The sequence below is a fragment of the Heterodontus francisci genome, chromosome 6 (assembly GCF_036365525.1).
Source record: "Heterodontus francisci isolate sHetFra1 chromosome 6, sHetFra1.hap1, whole genome shotgun sequence".
In the NCBI taxonomy this organism is placed as follows: Eukaryota; Metazoa; Chordata; class Chondrichthyes; order Heterodontiformes; family Heterodontidae; genus Heterodontus; species Heterodontus francisci.
In genome coordinates, this window is record NC_090376.1 from 26,033,311 (window position 1) to 26,050,671 (window position 17,361).

The 17,361-nt window shown below is 42.2% G+C and overlaps 1 protein-coding gene across 10 annotated transcripts in view; it reads right to left on the reverse strand.

Annotated features, from left to right (window-relative positions):
* LOC137371194 (testis-specific gene 10 protein-like) overlaps positions 1-17,361 on the reverse strand; it is a 145,455-nt gene that overhangs the window by 64,346 nt on the left and 63,748 nt on the right. For all 10 annotated transcript variants that reach the window (XM_068033344.1, XM_068033346.1, XM_068033345.1 and 7 more), the window contains 3 exons: positions 9,456-9,629; positions 5,744-5,821; positions 4,242-4,393 (listed from right to left, as the gene is read on the reverse strand). In XM_068033344.1, coding sequence (XP_067889445.1) covers positions 4,242-4,393; positions 5,744-5,821; positions 9,456-9,629 — 404 coding nt within the window. The remainder of the gene's footprint in view (positions 1-4,241; positions 4,394-5,743; positions 5,822-9,455; positions 9,630-17,361) is intronic.

Sequence of the window (17,361 nt, forward strand, 5' to 3'; positions counted from 1 at the left end):
CCTAGATCACCAACATGTCTTTCTTGGTCATCTGGTCCACCATGATTTTTTGCAAAAGGGTTGTAGTGAGGTCCTGCACTGATACAGCCATTTGTATTATCTCCAAGAGCATGAACATGGAACCCATGCTTTCCAGGAGTCAATCCAGTGATGCTTCCTTTTACAGACACAGGTCCATCTTCCACAAACTGACGTCTACAAGGCCAGACTCTCCAGTTCCGCTCCGTCCTGACAGCTTGTTCGGGCGGCACAGTGGCGCAGTGGTTAGCACTGCAGCCTCACAGCTCCAGCGACCCGGGTCAATTCTGGGTACTGCCTGTGTGGAGTTTGCAAGTTCTCCCTGTGTCTGCGTGGGTTTTCTCCGGGTGCTCCGGTTTCCTCCCACAAGCCAAAAGACTTGCAGGTTGGTAGGTAAATTGGCCATTATAAATTGTCACCAGTATAGGTAGGTGGTAGGGAAATATAGGGACAGATGGGGATGTTTGGTAGGAATATGGGATTAGTGTAGGATTAGTTTAAATGGGTGGTTGCTGGTCGGCACAGACTCGGTGGGCCGAAGGGCCTGTTTCAGTGCTGTATCTCTAATCTAAATCTAATCTAAAATTAACAGTCCCGGTCACTTCCCCGGTTCCCTTCAACATGCAGATTGCTTTCACAATTCAAAACCAGCCGAGCTCAACTCGACAATACCAGAAACCCGCGGAGGCACCTCTACATATTGGCACAGGAGATGCATGACACCAAAATCATCACACAATACAAAAACAAAGGCGACAGAGGAGACTGCAACAACTACAGGGGCATCTCACTCCTTGGTGTCATGGGGAAGGCTTTTGCTAGGGTCATACTTAAAAGACTCCATTTACTTGCAGACCCAGTGTAACCAGAAGAATAGCGCAGTTTCTGTGCCTACTGATCTACTATGGGCAAATGCCAGCTATAAGAACATAAGAAATAGGAGCAGGAGTAGGCCATTCAGCCCCTCAAGCCTGCCCCACCATTCAATAAGCTCATGGCTGATCTGTCCCAGTCCTCAACTTCTCTTTCGGACCTGCTCTACCTAACCCTCGACTCCCCGAGATTTCAAAAAGCTATCTACTTCCTCCTTAAATACATTCAGTGACCTAGCCTCCACAACTCTCTGAGGCAGAGAATTCCAGAGATTCACCAACCTCAGAGAAGAAATTCTTTCGCATCTCAGTTTTAAATGTGTGCCCCCTTATTCTGTATATATGTCCCCTAGCTCAAGATTCCCCCACTAGTGGAAGCATCTTCTCAACATCTACCCCGTTGAGCCCCCTTAAAATCTTATATGTTTCTATAACATCAGCTCTCATTCTTCTAAACTCCAATGAACAAAGGCCTAACCTGTTTAGCCGCTCTTGATAAGACAGCCCCTTCGTCCCAGGAATCAGTCTAGTGAACCTTTTCTGAACTGCTTCCAATGCTAGTATATCCTTCCTTAAATACGGGGACCAAAACTGTACGCAATACTCCAGGTGTGGCCTCACCAACACCCTGTACTGTTGCAACAGGACTTCCCTAATTTTAAACTCTAACCCCCTAGCAATAAAGGCCAAAATTCCATTCGCCTTCCTAATTACTTGCTGCACCTGCATGCTAACCTTTTGTGTTTCATGCACAAGAACACCCATATCCCTCTGGTACTGCAGTATTTTGTAGTCTTTCTCCATCTAAATAATAATCTGCCTTTTTATTCTCCCTACCAAAGTGGATTACCTCACACTTTCCCACATTGAACACCATCTGCCAAATTTTTGCCCACTCACTTAACCTATCTATATCCCTTTGCAGATTCTTTGTGGCCTCATCACAACATGCCTTCCCACCTATATTTGTATCGTCAACAAATTTAGATGCACTACACTCTGTCCCTTCTTCTAAATCATTAATGTGGATAGTAAATAGCTGAGGCCCTAGGACCGATCCTTGTGGCACCCCACTAGTTACGGCTTTCCAACCCAAAAAGACCCATTGATTCCGACTCGCTGCCTTCTGCGTGTTAGCCAATCCTCAATCCATGCCAACACATTACCCCCTATACCCTGACCTCCTATTTTGTGCAATAACCTTTTACTTGGCACCTTATTGAACATCTTCTGAAAATCCAAATACACATCATCTGCTGGTTCACCTTTATCCACTCTGCTTGTTATATCCTCAAAGAACTCTAACAAATTTGTCAAACATGATTTCCCTTTCATGAAACCATGTTGACTCTGTTTGACTGAGTTATGTTTTTCTAAATGTCCTGCTATTTCTTTCTTAATAATGGACTCAAGCATTTTCCCAATGATTGATGTTAAGTTAACTGGTCTATAGTTTCTTGCTTTCTGTCTCCCTCCTTTCTTGAATAGGGATGTCACATTCGCGGTTTTCCAATCTACTGGTACCCTACCAGAATCCAATGAGTTTTGGTATATTATGACCAATGCCTCCACTATCTCTACAGCCACTTCTTTTAAAACCCTTGGGTGCAGGCCATCAGGTCCAGGCGACTTGTCTGCCTCTAGTCCCATCAGTTTGTCCAGCACCTTTTCCCTCATGATAGAGACTGTTACGAGTTCTTCCCTCCCATTTACACCTTGTTCATCTATTATTGTTGGGATGTTTATAGCGTCCTCCACCGTGAAGACTGATGCAAAATATTGGTTTAAATTATCGGCCTTTTCCCTGTTATTAATTCCTCATTCTCATCCTCCAAGGGCCCCACACTTACTTTAGCTACTCTCTTCCTTTTAATATACCCATAGAAGGTGCGCATAATGTAAAATTGCTCAGTCCCAGATTATGCATTTCTGTCCATTAATAAAAAAAGACAAAATTTACAGGATAGAAATACACAACTTTTCTTGCATGACCGTGAATGTGCTGGGTATGACTAAACATTGTTTCTCTTGTTAAATGCTGTACTGCTGAAAAACATTTAGAAGCATCAACAATGGCATGTAAAGAATTGTATCAGTGAGTGAAACAGTTAACACTCTCACTGTTTTATATAGTATAGTGCGTGTTCTCTCCAGAATAGCTGCAACCAGTATCTACCAAAGTGTTCTACAATGCAATAATTCTAAAATAAAAACAAGAAATGCTGGAAATACTCAGCCGGTCTGTCAGCATCTGTGGAGAGAGAAGCAGAGTTAACGTTTCAGGTCAGTGACCCTTCTTCAGAACCGACAAATACTAGAAATGTGAAAGGTTATAAGCAAGTAAAGCGGGGGTGGGGCAAGAGATAACAAAGGAGAAGGTGTAGATTGGACAAGATCACAGAATAGCTGACCAGAAGGTCATGGAGCAAAGGCAAACAATATGTTAATGGCGTGTTGAAAGACAAAGCATTAGTACAGATAGGGTGTTAACGGACTGAAAATTGAACAGCCGCAAGTACAAACATGAAAAAAGTGGGTAAGCAAACTGAACAAACTAAGATGAAATAAAATAAAATGAACACAAAAAAAAAGAAGAAAAAAAAAATAACTAAAAATAAAAGTAAAATGGGGGGGGCCCGTCATGCTCTGAAATTATTGAACTCAACGTTCAGTCCAGCAGGCTGTAGTGTGCCTAATCGGTAATTGAGATGCTGTTCCTCGAGCTTGCATTGATGTTCACTGAAACACTGCAGCAATCCCAGGACAGAGGTGTGAGCATGAGAGCAGGGGGGAGTGTTGAAACGGCAAGCAACCAGAAGCTCGGGGTCCTGCTTGCGGACTGAGCAGAGGTGTTCCGCAAAGCGGTCACCCAGTCTGCATTTGGTCTCCCCCATACAATGCAATAATTCTAAAGTTTAGATTAGATTAGATTAGAGATACAGCACTGAAACAGGCCCTTCGGCCCACCGAGTCTGTGCCGAACATCAACCACCCATTTATACTAATCCTACACTAATCCCATATTCCTACCAAACATCCCCACCTGTCCCTATATTTCCCTACCACCTACCTATACTAGTGACAATTTATAATGGCCAATTTACCTATCAACCTGCAAGTCTTTTGGCTTGTGGGAGGAAACCGGAGCACCCGGAGAAAACCCACGAAGACACAGGGAGAACTTGCAAACTCCACACAGGCAGTACCCGGAATCGAACCCGGGTTCCTGGAGCTGTGAGGCTGCGGTGCTAACCACTGCGCCACTGTGCCGCCCACAGTTTAGGAAAATCAAAGGTTTTTAAATGGAACAGGTTATACACTGGTAATTTTCAAAAGAAGATATAATGTCACCTGATCTGGTTGTTTTCTGCTCTTTGTCTGCACAGCTCATCTTCCGTGTCGGATGACTTTCTAGCCAATATTTTGACTTCTTCCTCCAGAGAAGTTACACTATCCTTCAGACAAGTCAACCTTGATCGATGTTCCAATCTTTCATTTTCCAACTGAGAAGAGCAAAGCAATTATGTCTACAGTGAGACCGAGTGACAATACAGCAAATATGCTCAAAGTAGTGTCATGCTAGGCCCCCACCTGCCAAGAATGGGGCACATTAATTTTGTCATGAACACTGATTTTAAACTGTTACTGGAGTGAGGGGAGGACTTGTTGAACAGATCAGCCGTGGCTGGAAAAGACATTTATATATTAACAGATGGTGTTTGGAAGGCCAAAGCAGCCCTTCCCTGACATTCAACCCACAATGGACTTTTGATCACCAGACGTTGAAGGTGGGGGAGCTTGCATTCCAGCTTGACTGCTAAGATGGCTGAATACACAAACTGACATGGTCAAACCAGCTAGTCACATGACTAACCTGCTGGGCAACCGGAGTTTTTTGAATTTATACAAACAGTTTTGGGCAGAAAGCTGTTTGCTCTTGGACTGAGAAGATCTCTCTCCTATCTGCTCCCATCTCTTTCTCACAAGCCTCTAAATCCACTGAAGACACATGAACCCCAAGACAGAAAAGTCTCCTACAGCAAACATGTTTAAGAAGAATACTGGGCCCCAACAAAAAGCAAGATCTACCTACAATCAAGGACTCTATAGTGAGCTAAAAGAACAGTAACAACAACTCTTCAGATATTGCCTCAAACCTTTCCACTTTATTTTTCTTCTACTCTTTTCTGTCTCTATTTGCATGTGTGTATCGCATACGCATGCTAGCGTGGGGCGCGGCATGTACCCGTAGGCGTTAAGCGAATTAGAGTTTAAGGTTAATAAATTTCAACTTTTCTTCTTTAAACCTAAGAAAGCCTGTTTGTGTTGGTTTCTTTGCCTTATAATTGGAAAGTGGTGAACAAGGATTCACCAAGGGGGAGCTAAAAACAGTGTGTTTAAAGTTAAATCCTGTTATAGTAAGACCAGGTGAAGGCTGAAAGGGAACCCTAGACCTCTTTCTCACCTGGTCGTCACAGTAGATGTAGGATACAGAATACAAAGTGAGCAATAGAATGTTAAATCTATTTACTATAAGGGTAAGCGTTAATGACGACAATTTTTGTTATAATCCCCACTAAAATGCTAGAGCAGCATGAATTCAAATGTGACAAAAGGCAGCTGAAGTTCTTGATCAATCAAGTTTACAAACACTGGCTTTTCAAACATTACTTTTTGTGTTTACACAGAAACTAGATTGCATTTTTTTATCGTGGTAGAAGCAGAGCATGTTCATCTCATTTGCATAACCAAATCACAGTTCAGGGAGGTCACAATCTTTACTTTAAAATACTATATATTTTTTTAAAAATTACAATTATAGCATCTGAACATTAAAAAAAAATCAACATTACTGTGTGCATGGAAGCCTTCAGGTCTTCTATTCTTTGCTCCAGATGTGCTCTCTCATTAATTGCAGTCTCCTGGGAAATCTAATGCAACATTGGGACCATTAAATATAGATAAACTAGATCTGATATTATTTTCCTGCTAAGTGTCTGAAAATGGAATTCATTCACAACTTGTATGACTTCACTATTCCTTTATTGCTTCAACCCAAAAAGAACAGAACATCCTTTAATCCTGCACACAATAGGCAGGATTTACTGGAGTCGATGGGGCTCCCGGCACTGAGCCAAAAAGACAGTGGGAAACCTGCCTCAGCCATTCGGAGTGCCCCAGAACTCCATTTAATGGCACCAGGCCGAATAACAGCCCAGCGCCGGGAACCCCATCGCTTTAAAGATAGCAGACACGCCACCTAGAACTGCTGGCCAATCAGAGGGCTGGCAGCTCAGTAGCATCAGCAGCACCACTGGGAGCTGTGGCCACTGCCAGTACTACAAGAAGCCTTGGAACCAGGCCCAGTGCTGGAGGTCTGGACCCAATGTAAATGAGGTGGGGTTGCCAGTGCCAGTCTGGCATGCCGCGGCAACGGGGGGAGGTTGGGTGGGTGCTGAATGCAGGGGGAGGGGGGTCCAGGATTTTCCACCTCTATGGGCAATCTGTGGAGGCCCGCAGGGAGGTCGCCTCATTTTACTGGGCAACCTCACCATGTGGCAGAGGCCCCCCCCCCCCTCCTCTCTGGCATAATTCCAGCAGCGGCAGGAAGAGACTCTTAAGTGGTTGATAATAAGCCTCTTAAGGGCCTCAACTGGCCTCTGGGCGGGAAGGCCGTCTTTGGCCTATCCCGCCCCCCACACAGTGGCGCAGTGGTTAGCACCACAGCCTCACAGCTCCAGGGACCCGGGTTCAATTCTGGATACTGCCTGTGCAGAGTTTGCAAGTTCTCCCGTGTGACCGCGTGGGTTTTCGCCGGGTGCTCTGGTTTCCTCCCACAGCCAAAAACTTGCAGGTGATAGGTAAATTGGCCGTTGTAAATTGCCCCTAGTGTAGGTAGGTGGTAGGGAATATGGGATTACTGTAGGGTTAGTATAAATCGGTGGTTGTTGATCGGCACAGACTCGGTGGGCCGAAGGGCCTGTTTCAGTGCTGTATCTCTAAATAAAAATAAATAAAATAAAAATAAATTCCGGTGTGACAGGCCCTCCATCCCCCATCGCAATTCTATGGGCACACCCACCCCTTTTCCCTTCTCCGGGCTACCCATTAAATTCAGCCAAATGTCTAAAATTACATCCTGAAACAGACTAGCACACTAATGTTTAATGCCCTCATATGAAATTCTTCTCCATCTTACCAGACGTGTCATCCCTTTTATTTTAAACAGATTAATGCCCCTGCTGAAGTAGCATTGACCATTCAGCACATACGTATCCCATGACAATTCCAAAGCAAGAAAGAATTTAATGCTAACACTTAAACTACATTATGATGACGCTAAAACATTAAGGCAAAAGCACAAGCTGAAAATACAACATTGTCAGCAATTCCCTGCAGAATGTGCCCTACTTGGGAGAGTTGAGAAAAGCATTTTCTCACAAAGGACAGGGGGAAAATATAAAGGCAGAAATAACCTATTCACATACTGTACAAGTCACTTGTGAGGATCCCGGATTACCTGCTGCTGCTGCCAAATGTACTGCACCTAACAGAGCAATGGCGCTGTGTACATAAAATATTTGCCTGGGATCCTCAGATAGATTTGTGAGCCTTTTAAAGTAATGCCAAAGATCAATCTTGCACTATACTTGTACATATAGCTGTGCCTTATCTAAACAACAATAACCATATTTATATGGTGCCGTTAACATAATAAAATGTCCCAATGCACTACACAGGAGCATTATAAAGTAAAATTACACAACAAGCCACATAAGGAGATATTAGGGCAGATGACCAAAAGCTTGGTCAAAGAGGTAGGTTTTAAGGAGCATCTTAAAGAAAGAAAGAGGTATCAAAAGGCAGAGAGGTTTACTGAAGGAATTCCAGAACCTAGAGCCGAGACAGCTGAAGACACAGCCATCAGTGGTGGAGCAATTAATATAAGGAATGCCAGTTTTACATCACAAATCGACTTCTTTTTCAATTGACCCTATTTGGGGGGCAAAATGGGCTCCTGATTTGCTATTGCCAAACACCACTTTAAAACCAGTGATTTTAGCAATAAGTCTACTGCAGAATTACACATGTCTAAATTTCATTCTGGTACATTGAAGGAACAAAACTCAACTTTATTGCTGGCAGTAATATGTAGTACAGGAAAGCATTTATGCCTAGTGTACCCCTCTTGAGAGTAGATTTAATTTATTACATGAAATTTGTAAAATACAAACATACATAGGGACTGAAATTCCTGACTTAATAGTGTAAAAGTAGATGCATTTTAAAAGTGACATAATTAAAATTAAAAGTGCTAAACAACTAATTTTCTATACTTAGATGTGCACTGACCCGTTCTACCTGCCAAAACTAACACACTTTATTGTAAAGTTAATATAAAAGATGTAAATTGCTTGTTAGGATCATTAATGTGGAAAACATGCACAGTTAAATCAAAACACAATGGGCTGGATTCCTCTAGCCCTTCGAGGACAGGCTGGGAGGCTGGAGGACCCATAAAATGGCAGAGAAAAGTAGGGGGTTGGCGTGCCTGCTGCCATGCCATATTGCTAGCGGCGGGGCAAGTGGTGGACGACATGCCTGGCCAGAGCCCAATTGAGCCACTTAAGTGGCCAATTAAGGCCTCTTCCACCTCTACTGGCATTTAACCAGCGGCAGGGGGCCTCTGCTACGTGGGGAGACTACCAATAAACCTCAGCAGCCTCTCAGAGGGCATGGGAGGGGGGGGAGGGGGGTGAGGCAGGAGGGTGCCCTCCTTGACCTGTAGTAACGGCACTGCCTGCCATCGCCAACCACACTGCCACCCTTCCCAATTTCGGGCCCAGCAGAGGGACCCCTGCAGCAGCACTAAATTCAGCCCAATGTTATTAAAATTTTTAAAAAAGGTTAGATCTTTGCATTAGCTAAATGAATGGGACAATTTCAAAGATACGCCACAGACACAGCAGAGTTACAGGAGCAGATCCAAATCCTTTTTTGTAGACAGAAATGGGGTATGGAGCAGAATCTCAGGCAGAATAAAACAAAATAAAACCTATGGCTCAGGAAAAGAATGATAGGTAGTAACAACATAGCAAAAAAAGACATGAGGCCCCTCATTCCTGTCTCATCCTGTTCAAAGAACTGGGCAGGGGAGGGAAGATTCAAACATTAGATACAATTGCAATCAGCAGCCAGCAGGCCGTAAAGAAAATGCTATAAAACAAGACGTAATGCATTTACTCAGTTAAGATGAGTTTTGCCTACCTTCAAGGCCAGGTAGCGTAAACAGGCTCAGAAAAGCCATTTTCACAGTTCCTCACCAAATCTTATGTACCTTAGTGTTAGATGTAAAGCTGATGTGTATTACCCCATATGGGGTTTTAGGATTAATGTTTTGTACTGACAATAAATAAACTAATCATCAGACATATTACTGTCTCAACAACTTTCGAATCCGTTAAAGGGATAGGAAAGAAATTATCTAATGTTGACTATCTAATAATTTCAATGACTTGTTTGGCTGAGTAAATTATTTTAGGTTTAAGTTGTGCTTTTTCTCACCTTTAATCGTTCCCGGAGACTATCTCGTTCTGTGGCCATTCTCCGCAAGTCTGCAGCAGCTTCATCGCGCTCACATTCTAAACGTCGAAGAATATCCTGCGCTGTCAAACTGTTTTTCTGAGATCTTGGGGACTTGGCAGCATCCCTGCGTAGTCTAGTAAGCTCTTCCTGGGCCTAGGTTATTTTATGTAATTAGCATAACAAGTATTTAAATTTTTAAAACGGTTTCTTGGAACTTAGTTACATGGCCTTGTCAGAGTTACACAGGAAATAAATTTGGTTTCCTTAGGAGGAGTTAGCAAACACCCGTACTTGTAACTTTATACTGAAATTTTTATGCCTTACTCACACCACCCATACCATTGCCATATATCACAATGATGGTTTTGTGTCCAGCACCATGAAGTTCAAGCCTCTGATCATTCTGGACCATGTCACCAGTCACATTAATTTCTTCATTACAGCATATCTATTATTCTCATTCCTTTACTATGGCTGTATAATACAGGAAATCCAAATTTACACATTTAAATCTCATGTCAGTAAGTATATAAATGTTTTCTCCTAAGTCAATTATCTAAAAACAAATATTTCACAAAGTTTAGCAAATGACAGCACGTGACTGTATTTAAGATGATGAGAATAATTTAGGAAGCTTTCTGATGAAATGAAGATGTCACTATCAATATTGCCATATTTGTGAAGGGTGTGCTGGTATATGATCATGGGTGGCTTCTGCAAATGACTGATCACACATGGTTCAAATTGAGAATGAAATCATTCTGTCAACAACTTAACTTCAATCCAAGCAGGACTTTTTGGTGAATAAGCAGGAAATCAAGGTTAACATTCTTGAAGCTTAGAAATTGATTTCCCAAACAACTATGCAACTGAGCTTCTCCCCATTTCATATTTATACCCAAATTTGGACAATTCCACAATTCTTTTTTCCATCTCTCTCGACATCCTAAGCTGTCTGTGAACTTTGCACCTCCACTCAACGCCTTGTTGACCTCCAGTGTTTACTTTTGATAGATGGTGCTCTTAAGTTGAAGGCACTTTTTCTACTGCTATGTAAATCAAAGGAAGAGTGCCTTATTTGTGCTTTGAGCAAGCATCGCCACTTTTCTCATGAAAAATAAATCTTTCAAGGCAAGTTTATTACACCATTACATTAATCTGTCAATTACATTTCCAGTCTGATATGGAAACCTCCTGCATCATACTCAGCTGTAACCTTTCACAAGCTGCACTTTTGAGCTTTTAATCTAAAATGGTACCTTATGAACATAAGAAATAGGAGGATTAGGCCATGCAACCCCTCAAGCCCGCTCCGCCACTCAATTAGATCATGACTGATCTGATTTTGGCCTCAACTCCACTTTCCTTTCTGTTCCCCATAACTCTCGACTCCTCCTGCAGTTCAAAAATCTTTCCATCTCAGCCCTGAATATATTCAATGACCCAGCTTCCACAGCTCTCTGGGGTAGGGAATTCCAAAGATTCATGAACCTCAGAAGAAATTCCTCCTTATCTCAATCTTAAATGAAAGACCCTTTATTGTGAACACTATGCCCCTAGTTCTAGATTCCCCCACAAGGGGAAACATTCTGTCAGCATCATCCTCAGAATCACATATGTTTCATTCTTCTAAACGCCAATGACTAGAAGGACCAACCTTTCCTCACAAGACAATCCCTTCATCCCAGGAATCAACCTAGCGAACCTTCTCTGGACTGCCTCCATTGCAAGTATATCCCTCCGTAAATAAGGAGGCCAAACTAGGCAGTACTCTAGGTGTGGTCTCACCAACACCCTATACACTTGTAGCAAGACTTCCCTACTTTTATACTCAATCCCCCTTGCAATAAAGGCCAACTTTCCATTTACCTTCCTAATTGCTTTCTGTATCTGCAAGCTAACTTTAAGTTTCATGTATAAAGATACCCAGATCCCTCTGTACCACAACATTCTGTATTCTCTACTAAAATAGCATTTTGCTTTTCTATTCTTCCTACCAAAGTGGACAACCTTACATTTTCCTACATTATACTTGACCTGCCAATTTTTTGTCCACTCACTTAACCTATCTATATCCTTTTGCAGACTCTATGTTCTCCTCACCTATCTTTGTATCGTCAGTAATTTGGCCACAATACACTCTGCCCCTTCATCTAAGTCGTTAGTTTAGATCATAAATAGTTGGGGCCCCAGCACTGATCTCTGTGGCACCCCACTAGTAACAGTTTGTCAACCTTGAAAATGACCCATTTATCCTGACTGTTAGTTAGTCAATCTTATTGCCCCCAAAACCATGAGGTCTTATCTTATGCAGTGACCTTTTATATGGCACCTTATTGAATGCATGCCTTTTGTAATCTAAATACTATACATTTACTGGTTTCCCTTTATCCATTCTGCTTGTTGCATCCTCAAAGAGCTCCAGTAAGTTTGTCAAACAGGATTTCCTTTTCATAAAAACATGCTGACTCTGCTTGATTGCATTATGATTTTCTAAATGTTCTGTTACTACTTCCTTAATAATGGATTCCAGCATTTTCCCAATAACCTATCGATTCCAGGTTGCTGTCTCTACTTTCTTGAATAGGGGCATTACATTTAAAGTTTTCCAATCTGCTGGGACCTTTCCAGAAACTAGAAAATTTTGGAAGGTTACAACCAATGCATCCACTATCCTGTATCGTTACACAGTACCAGATCTAAAATAGTCTGTTCCCTGGTTGGTTCCGTAATGTATTGTTCTAAGAAACTGATCCAAACACACTCAAGGCTACCTTTGCCAATTTAATTTGTCCAATCTATAAGATTTTAAAAAGTCACCCACAATTATTGCAGTACCTTTCTTACAAGCCCTCATTATTTCTTGATTTATACTCCGGCCTACACTGTTGCTATAGTTTGGGGGCCTATACATTACTCCCACCAGAGACTTCTTTTCATCTCTACCCAAGCTGATTCTACATTTTGATCTTTTGAGCCAAGATCATTTCTCACTACTGTACTGATCTGATCCTTTATTAATAGCTACCCCACCTCCTTTTCCTTTGTCTATCCTTCCAAAATGTTAAATCCCCCTGGATATTCAGTTCCCAGCCTGGATCATCTTGTAACCACATTTCTGAGATGGCCATCAGATCATATTCATTTATTTCTATTTGTGCCATCAATTCATCCACCCTGTTATGAATGTTGCATGCATTAAGATAGAGCCTTTAATTTTGTCTCTTTACTATTTTTCCCTGCTGACTCAATTTGCTCGTGCACCCTTACATTTATAAGTGCTGTCCCTTCCTGTCACACCTGGTTATCACTACTACCCTCCACTGTTGCCTTGCTCTTTCTCTTTAACTGTCTAAATTTCCTTTCAACTCAACCCTGTGCCTCACTATTTAGTTTAAAGCCCTATCTACTGCCCTAGTTAATCGATTCACCAGCACACTGGTCCAAGTGAAGTCAGTCCCAATGGAACAGTTTCCTCTTTCCCCGATATTGATGCCAGTGCTCCACGAATCAAAAGCTATTTCTCCCACATCAATCTTTCAGCCACACAGTCGCCCTTCTGATCGTGTCGATCCTATGCCAATTTGCTTGTGGCTCAGGTAGCAATCCAGAAATCATTACTTTTGTGGTTCTGATTTTTAATTTAGACCCTAGTTGCTCATACTGCTTCAGCAGAACCTCTTTTATGCCTAACTTTATGGACTAGGACAACTGGATCTTTCCCCTCCCACTCCAAGTTCCTCTCCAGCCCCGAGGAGATGTCTTTAACCACGGCACTGGGCAGGCAACACAGCCTTCAAAACGTGCACTCTCGGCTGCAGAGAACAGTATCTATCCCCCTAACTATATTGTCCCCTACCACTACTACGTTCCTTTTTACTCCGCCCAACTTGAATGGCCCCCTATCCCATGGTGCTGTTGTCAGTTTGTAGTACCTGCTCTCGTCCTCAAAGGCTGCAAGAACCACGTACCTTTTGGACAAGTGCATGGGCTAAGGCTCCTCCAATGCTACCTTCTGGATCCCCATATCTGCATCACTTGTAGTCACACCCTCCTGTCTCTGACTACAAACCAAATCTGAACTATTTAACTTAAGGGGTGTGACTACTTCCTAGAACAAAGTGCCCAGGTAACTTTCTCCCTCCCTGTTGCATCGCAGTGTCTGAAGCTCAGATTCAAGCTCATTAACTCTGAGCCAAAGTTCCTCAAGCTGCAGACACTTACTGCAGATGTGGTTGCTGTGGATCACACAGGTGTCCACCAGTTCCTATGTGCTATAGCTGCAACACTTCACTTGTTCTGCCATCTCTATTTTAACTTAGTTAGGTTTTCAAATTTTGAAATATCACTCCATTATCTATTTACAGTTTTAATCTAGGTAATAACCTTGTTGCATTTGTTAAATTCTGTTATATGCTTTTGTTCTATACTGTAACTCAGCCCACTGTCCTAATTTAACCCTATTAATTTATATTTATTTTGTATATACGAACATATGAATTAGCAGCAGGAGTAGGCCACTCGGCCCCTTGAGCCTGCTCCACCATTCAATAAGATTATGGCTGATCTGATTGTAACCTCGACTCCACATGCCCGCCTTCCCCCGATAAGCTTTCACCCCCTTGCTTATCGATCTCAAAAATATTTAAAGACCCTGCTTCCATTGCCTCATGACCCTCTTACCTCACTACATTCCCACACTCACCAAATTCCCTTGCATTCTGGTGAAATCTACACTCAGATGAACCTGCTCTATGCTAATACTCTTACTAATTCACTTACCCCAATTGAAATTTTTAATTTTCTGGCTCTTAGTTTAAATCAATGTCCTAGTTTAGAGAGAAAGAAAAGAGAAATACTCACCAATCATTTACCTGCTTTCCTGTGACATCACACTTTGAATTTTTTTCAAACTTTTGATTCGACCATGTTCCATCTGATCCCAACGAGCTCTTTATATCCCGCTCCGGTAGCGCTCAGCTCCTGCTCCTCCTAGTCTCTTTTCCCTCTTTTAGCCATGCTTTGAGAGGGTGGATGAAGATGTGGAAGACAAAGAGAAAAGACAGAACACGAAGACAAAGAACATGAAGGCCGTGAATTCAGTATAGAGTTGCCAATTCTGGCTGATAACGTTTTCTGAAGGTTTGACCATATGACGCCCAGCCACATGATGCCCAATTGCTGCAGTTTGCAAATGTTATTGCACTCACCTTATGAAGGTTGGGTCCCCTGTAGTCGAGTGCCTTCACTCATAGTTTCTTTCTTAAACCTGTAGTTAAACAGAGCTGAGGAGAGAGGTGGGGGAAAGGCGACACCAGGTGCTCAAGAAAACAACAAAAAATATAACACATAAAAGGAGATGGCTGCCAGGTTTCCATACTCCACTCCCCTTTGTAATTTAGCTAACCTGCTTTAGCAATTAATGCATTCTCTGCATTTCCCCAATATCTCTCTCCATGTCACTTGTTGGTCATCAGTGCTGACGCTCAATCATCTCTTCTTCTCTACCCAATAATTTATTTTTCTTTTCTTGTGTATGTTTTCCCCTTTTCCATTGATCTTGTTATGTTCCTTCATGTAACGTGTTTGGGTGTAGTACCTACATGAAGAGCCAAGCCTGAAATTTTGAAATTTTCTATTCCTTACAGATGTTACCCAGCTTGCTGAGTGTTTTTAGCATTTTCTGCACAATAGGGCTTGTTTACTTGTAGACTGCACTGGATTTACAATTCCCTCCTTTGCAATTCTCTCTCTCTGGCTTGGCTTCTTTAAAATTCAGATTCTGTCTCCCATATCTCTTTTTGGACCCGTCTTTCCTTCTGCATCATTGCACCATAGCCACCGAGAGCCTGAGAGATGCCAGGAGTGGGGCAGGAACTGAAAGCATGCAAATAAAAGCAATTTTCTCCCAGCTCACCATCAATTTATTTTCTAAAATGTGTTAAAAGATATTCCTCCCCAAGTTAAAGATAATTAGAGCAAAACTGTAAAAGACAGAGGACAAATAGGTATTTATCCTATAGACTGACTACATCATATAGGCAGAGATACAGAGATACTTCTCTCTGCCTTAGAGACGTTGCAGACACTCCCAGCTCAGGTTCTTGCAATCCTGATCAAAATCCTCCTCCTTCCACTCCAGCCCATCTTCTGACTCTGCATTCCACAGCAGCCCTTCCAGCACCAGTCCACGTCCTGTAACTTTTCCCGGTTTGCGCACTCCACACAACCAGCACTTTCTTCCAATGCCAATGTAACTTCATTGAAGTGTAACGAGTGGCGAGGACAGGGGCAGTGTGGGGGGAGCAATAGTTGATTGGCTGCAAGCGTGACACTCTGGAATGTGCATGTGAATTACCTATATGATAAACTTTTCTCCCAGTTGCCAGCAGCACCCCCAGGAGGCAGCTACTGAGCAAAGCAGGCCATGTCCTATGGTTCAACTCTAATACAGAGGTGTTTAAAGTTATGAAAGGATGCAACAGAGTAAGTGGAAGCAGACTATATAGATATTCTGTTCTAAACCTCTTGCACTTAATCTAAGAGGTAGTTCTTTACATTGGAAGTTGTGACATTGTGTAAATTCACTTTCAGGGCTACTGTTTGAGGCAGAAACTGTCAACAATCAAGATAGGAATGACAATCAAGGTGCAATCCCGCATGATGTATGCAGTCATTGCCTACTAAAACGGCCTTCAATCTGCACACAAACTGCGATGAGGGAGAAGGCGTGAGGAGGTAACTACAGCCAAGCAACAACTATGAAGACGTTGAGTAAGAAAACAAAACTTCAAATCAACCATATAAAAGCAAACTACTGCAGATGCTGAAAATCTGAAGACAGACCAGAAAATGATGGAAATACTCAGCAGGTCAGGCAGCATCTGTGGATTGAGAAATAGTTAACGTTTAGATTAAAGGTCACAGACCTGAAACATTAACTTTGTTTCTCTCTCCACAGATGCTGCCTGACCGGCTGAGCATTTCCAGCATTTTCTGGTCTTATTTCAAATCATCCATGATCTGGACCATAAAGGAAAAATCGCCAGCCACAATCTGCAAAGAACTCCGCTTAATGAAGAGCACTGCTGCAACCAAACCAACAGGGGAAAAACAAGGCTGCTATTGTTGAAGATGTAATACCAAGCCAGATAAAACAAATCCATATTGTGACTTAGAGCACTTGATGTAGCAGTCTATTGCTGATTTAAAACAATCAGAGAATGTAACATGTTGGGTGATGTGTTCTGCACAAATGCTGAAAAATGTGCCTGTTCTTTCACCAAAGACTTCAGATGTTCAAATGGATGCCTAAATCGCTTCAACCAGTGGCATGATTTAAAATTTAAGACAGACGTCAGCAAAAAACAATGGAGCTGGCACAGAGATGATTACTGCATGTATGCAAGGTATTTTTTCATTACTATGCAGAGCTACAGTCCAAGAAACATAACATTGGCAAAACTGGAGTTGAGTGTCAACAGAAGCATCATCAGCATTGGCCAGAGTTTCACTGGCAATGAGCCAATAACAAAGTCCAGTTTCAGCAATGTTATAAATGTCTCTTGGATTGTAGTGCTATACAGTGATGAAAAAATATCTGTCAGACATGATAATTCAACAGCAAGTTACTCTTCCACTAGGGGTTAAACACGAATGGAAATGATTACTTGCCCACTTTTTTAGAAAATCCCAGGTATTACAAAAACGTAAGATGCTGCATGGTAACAAACAGGAATAACAAAGACGTCTGGATGGCCAGAGACACCTGGACTGTATGGATCAGGTTGCTGAACAGAAAAATGCCATGTAAAGTGCCGGATTTCATCGACAATGTCCCTAAAGAAACAAAAATCCTCCATGCAGTTTACCATGCATTTTCTCT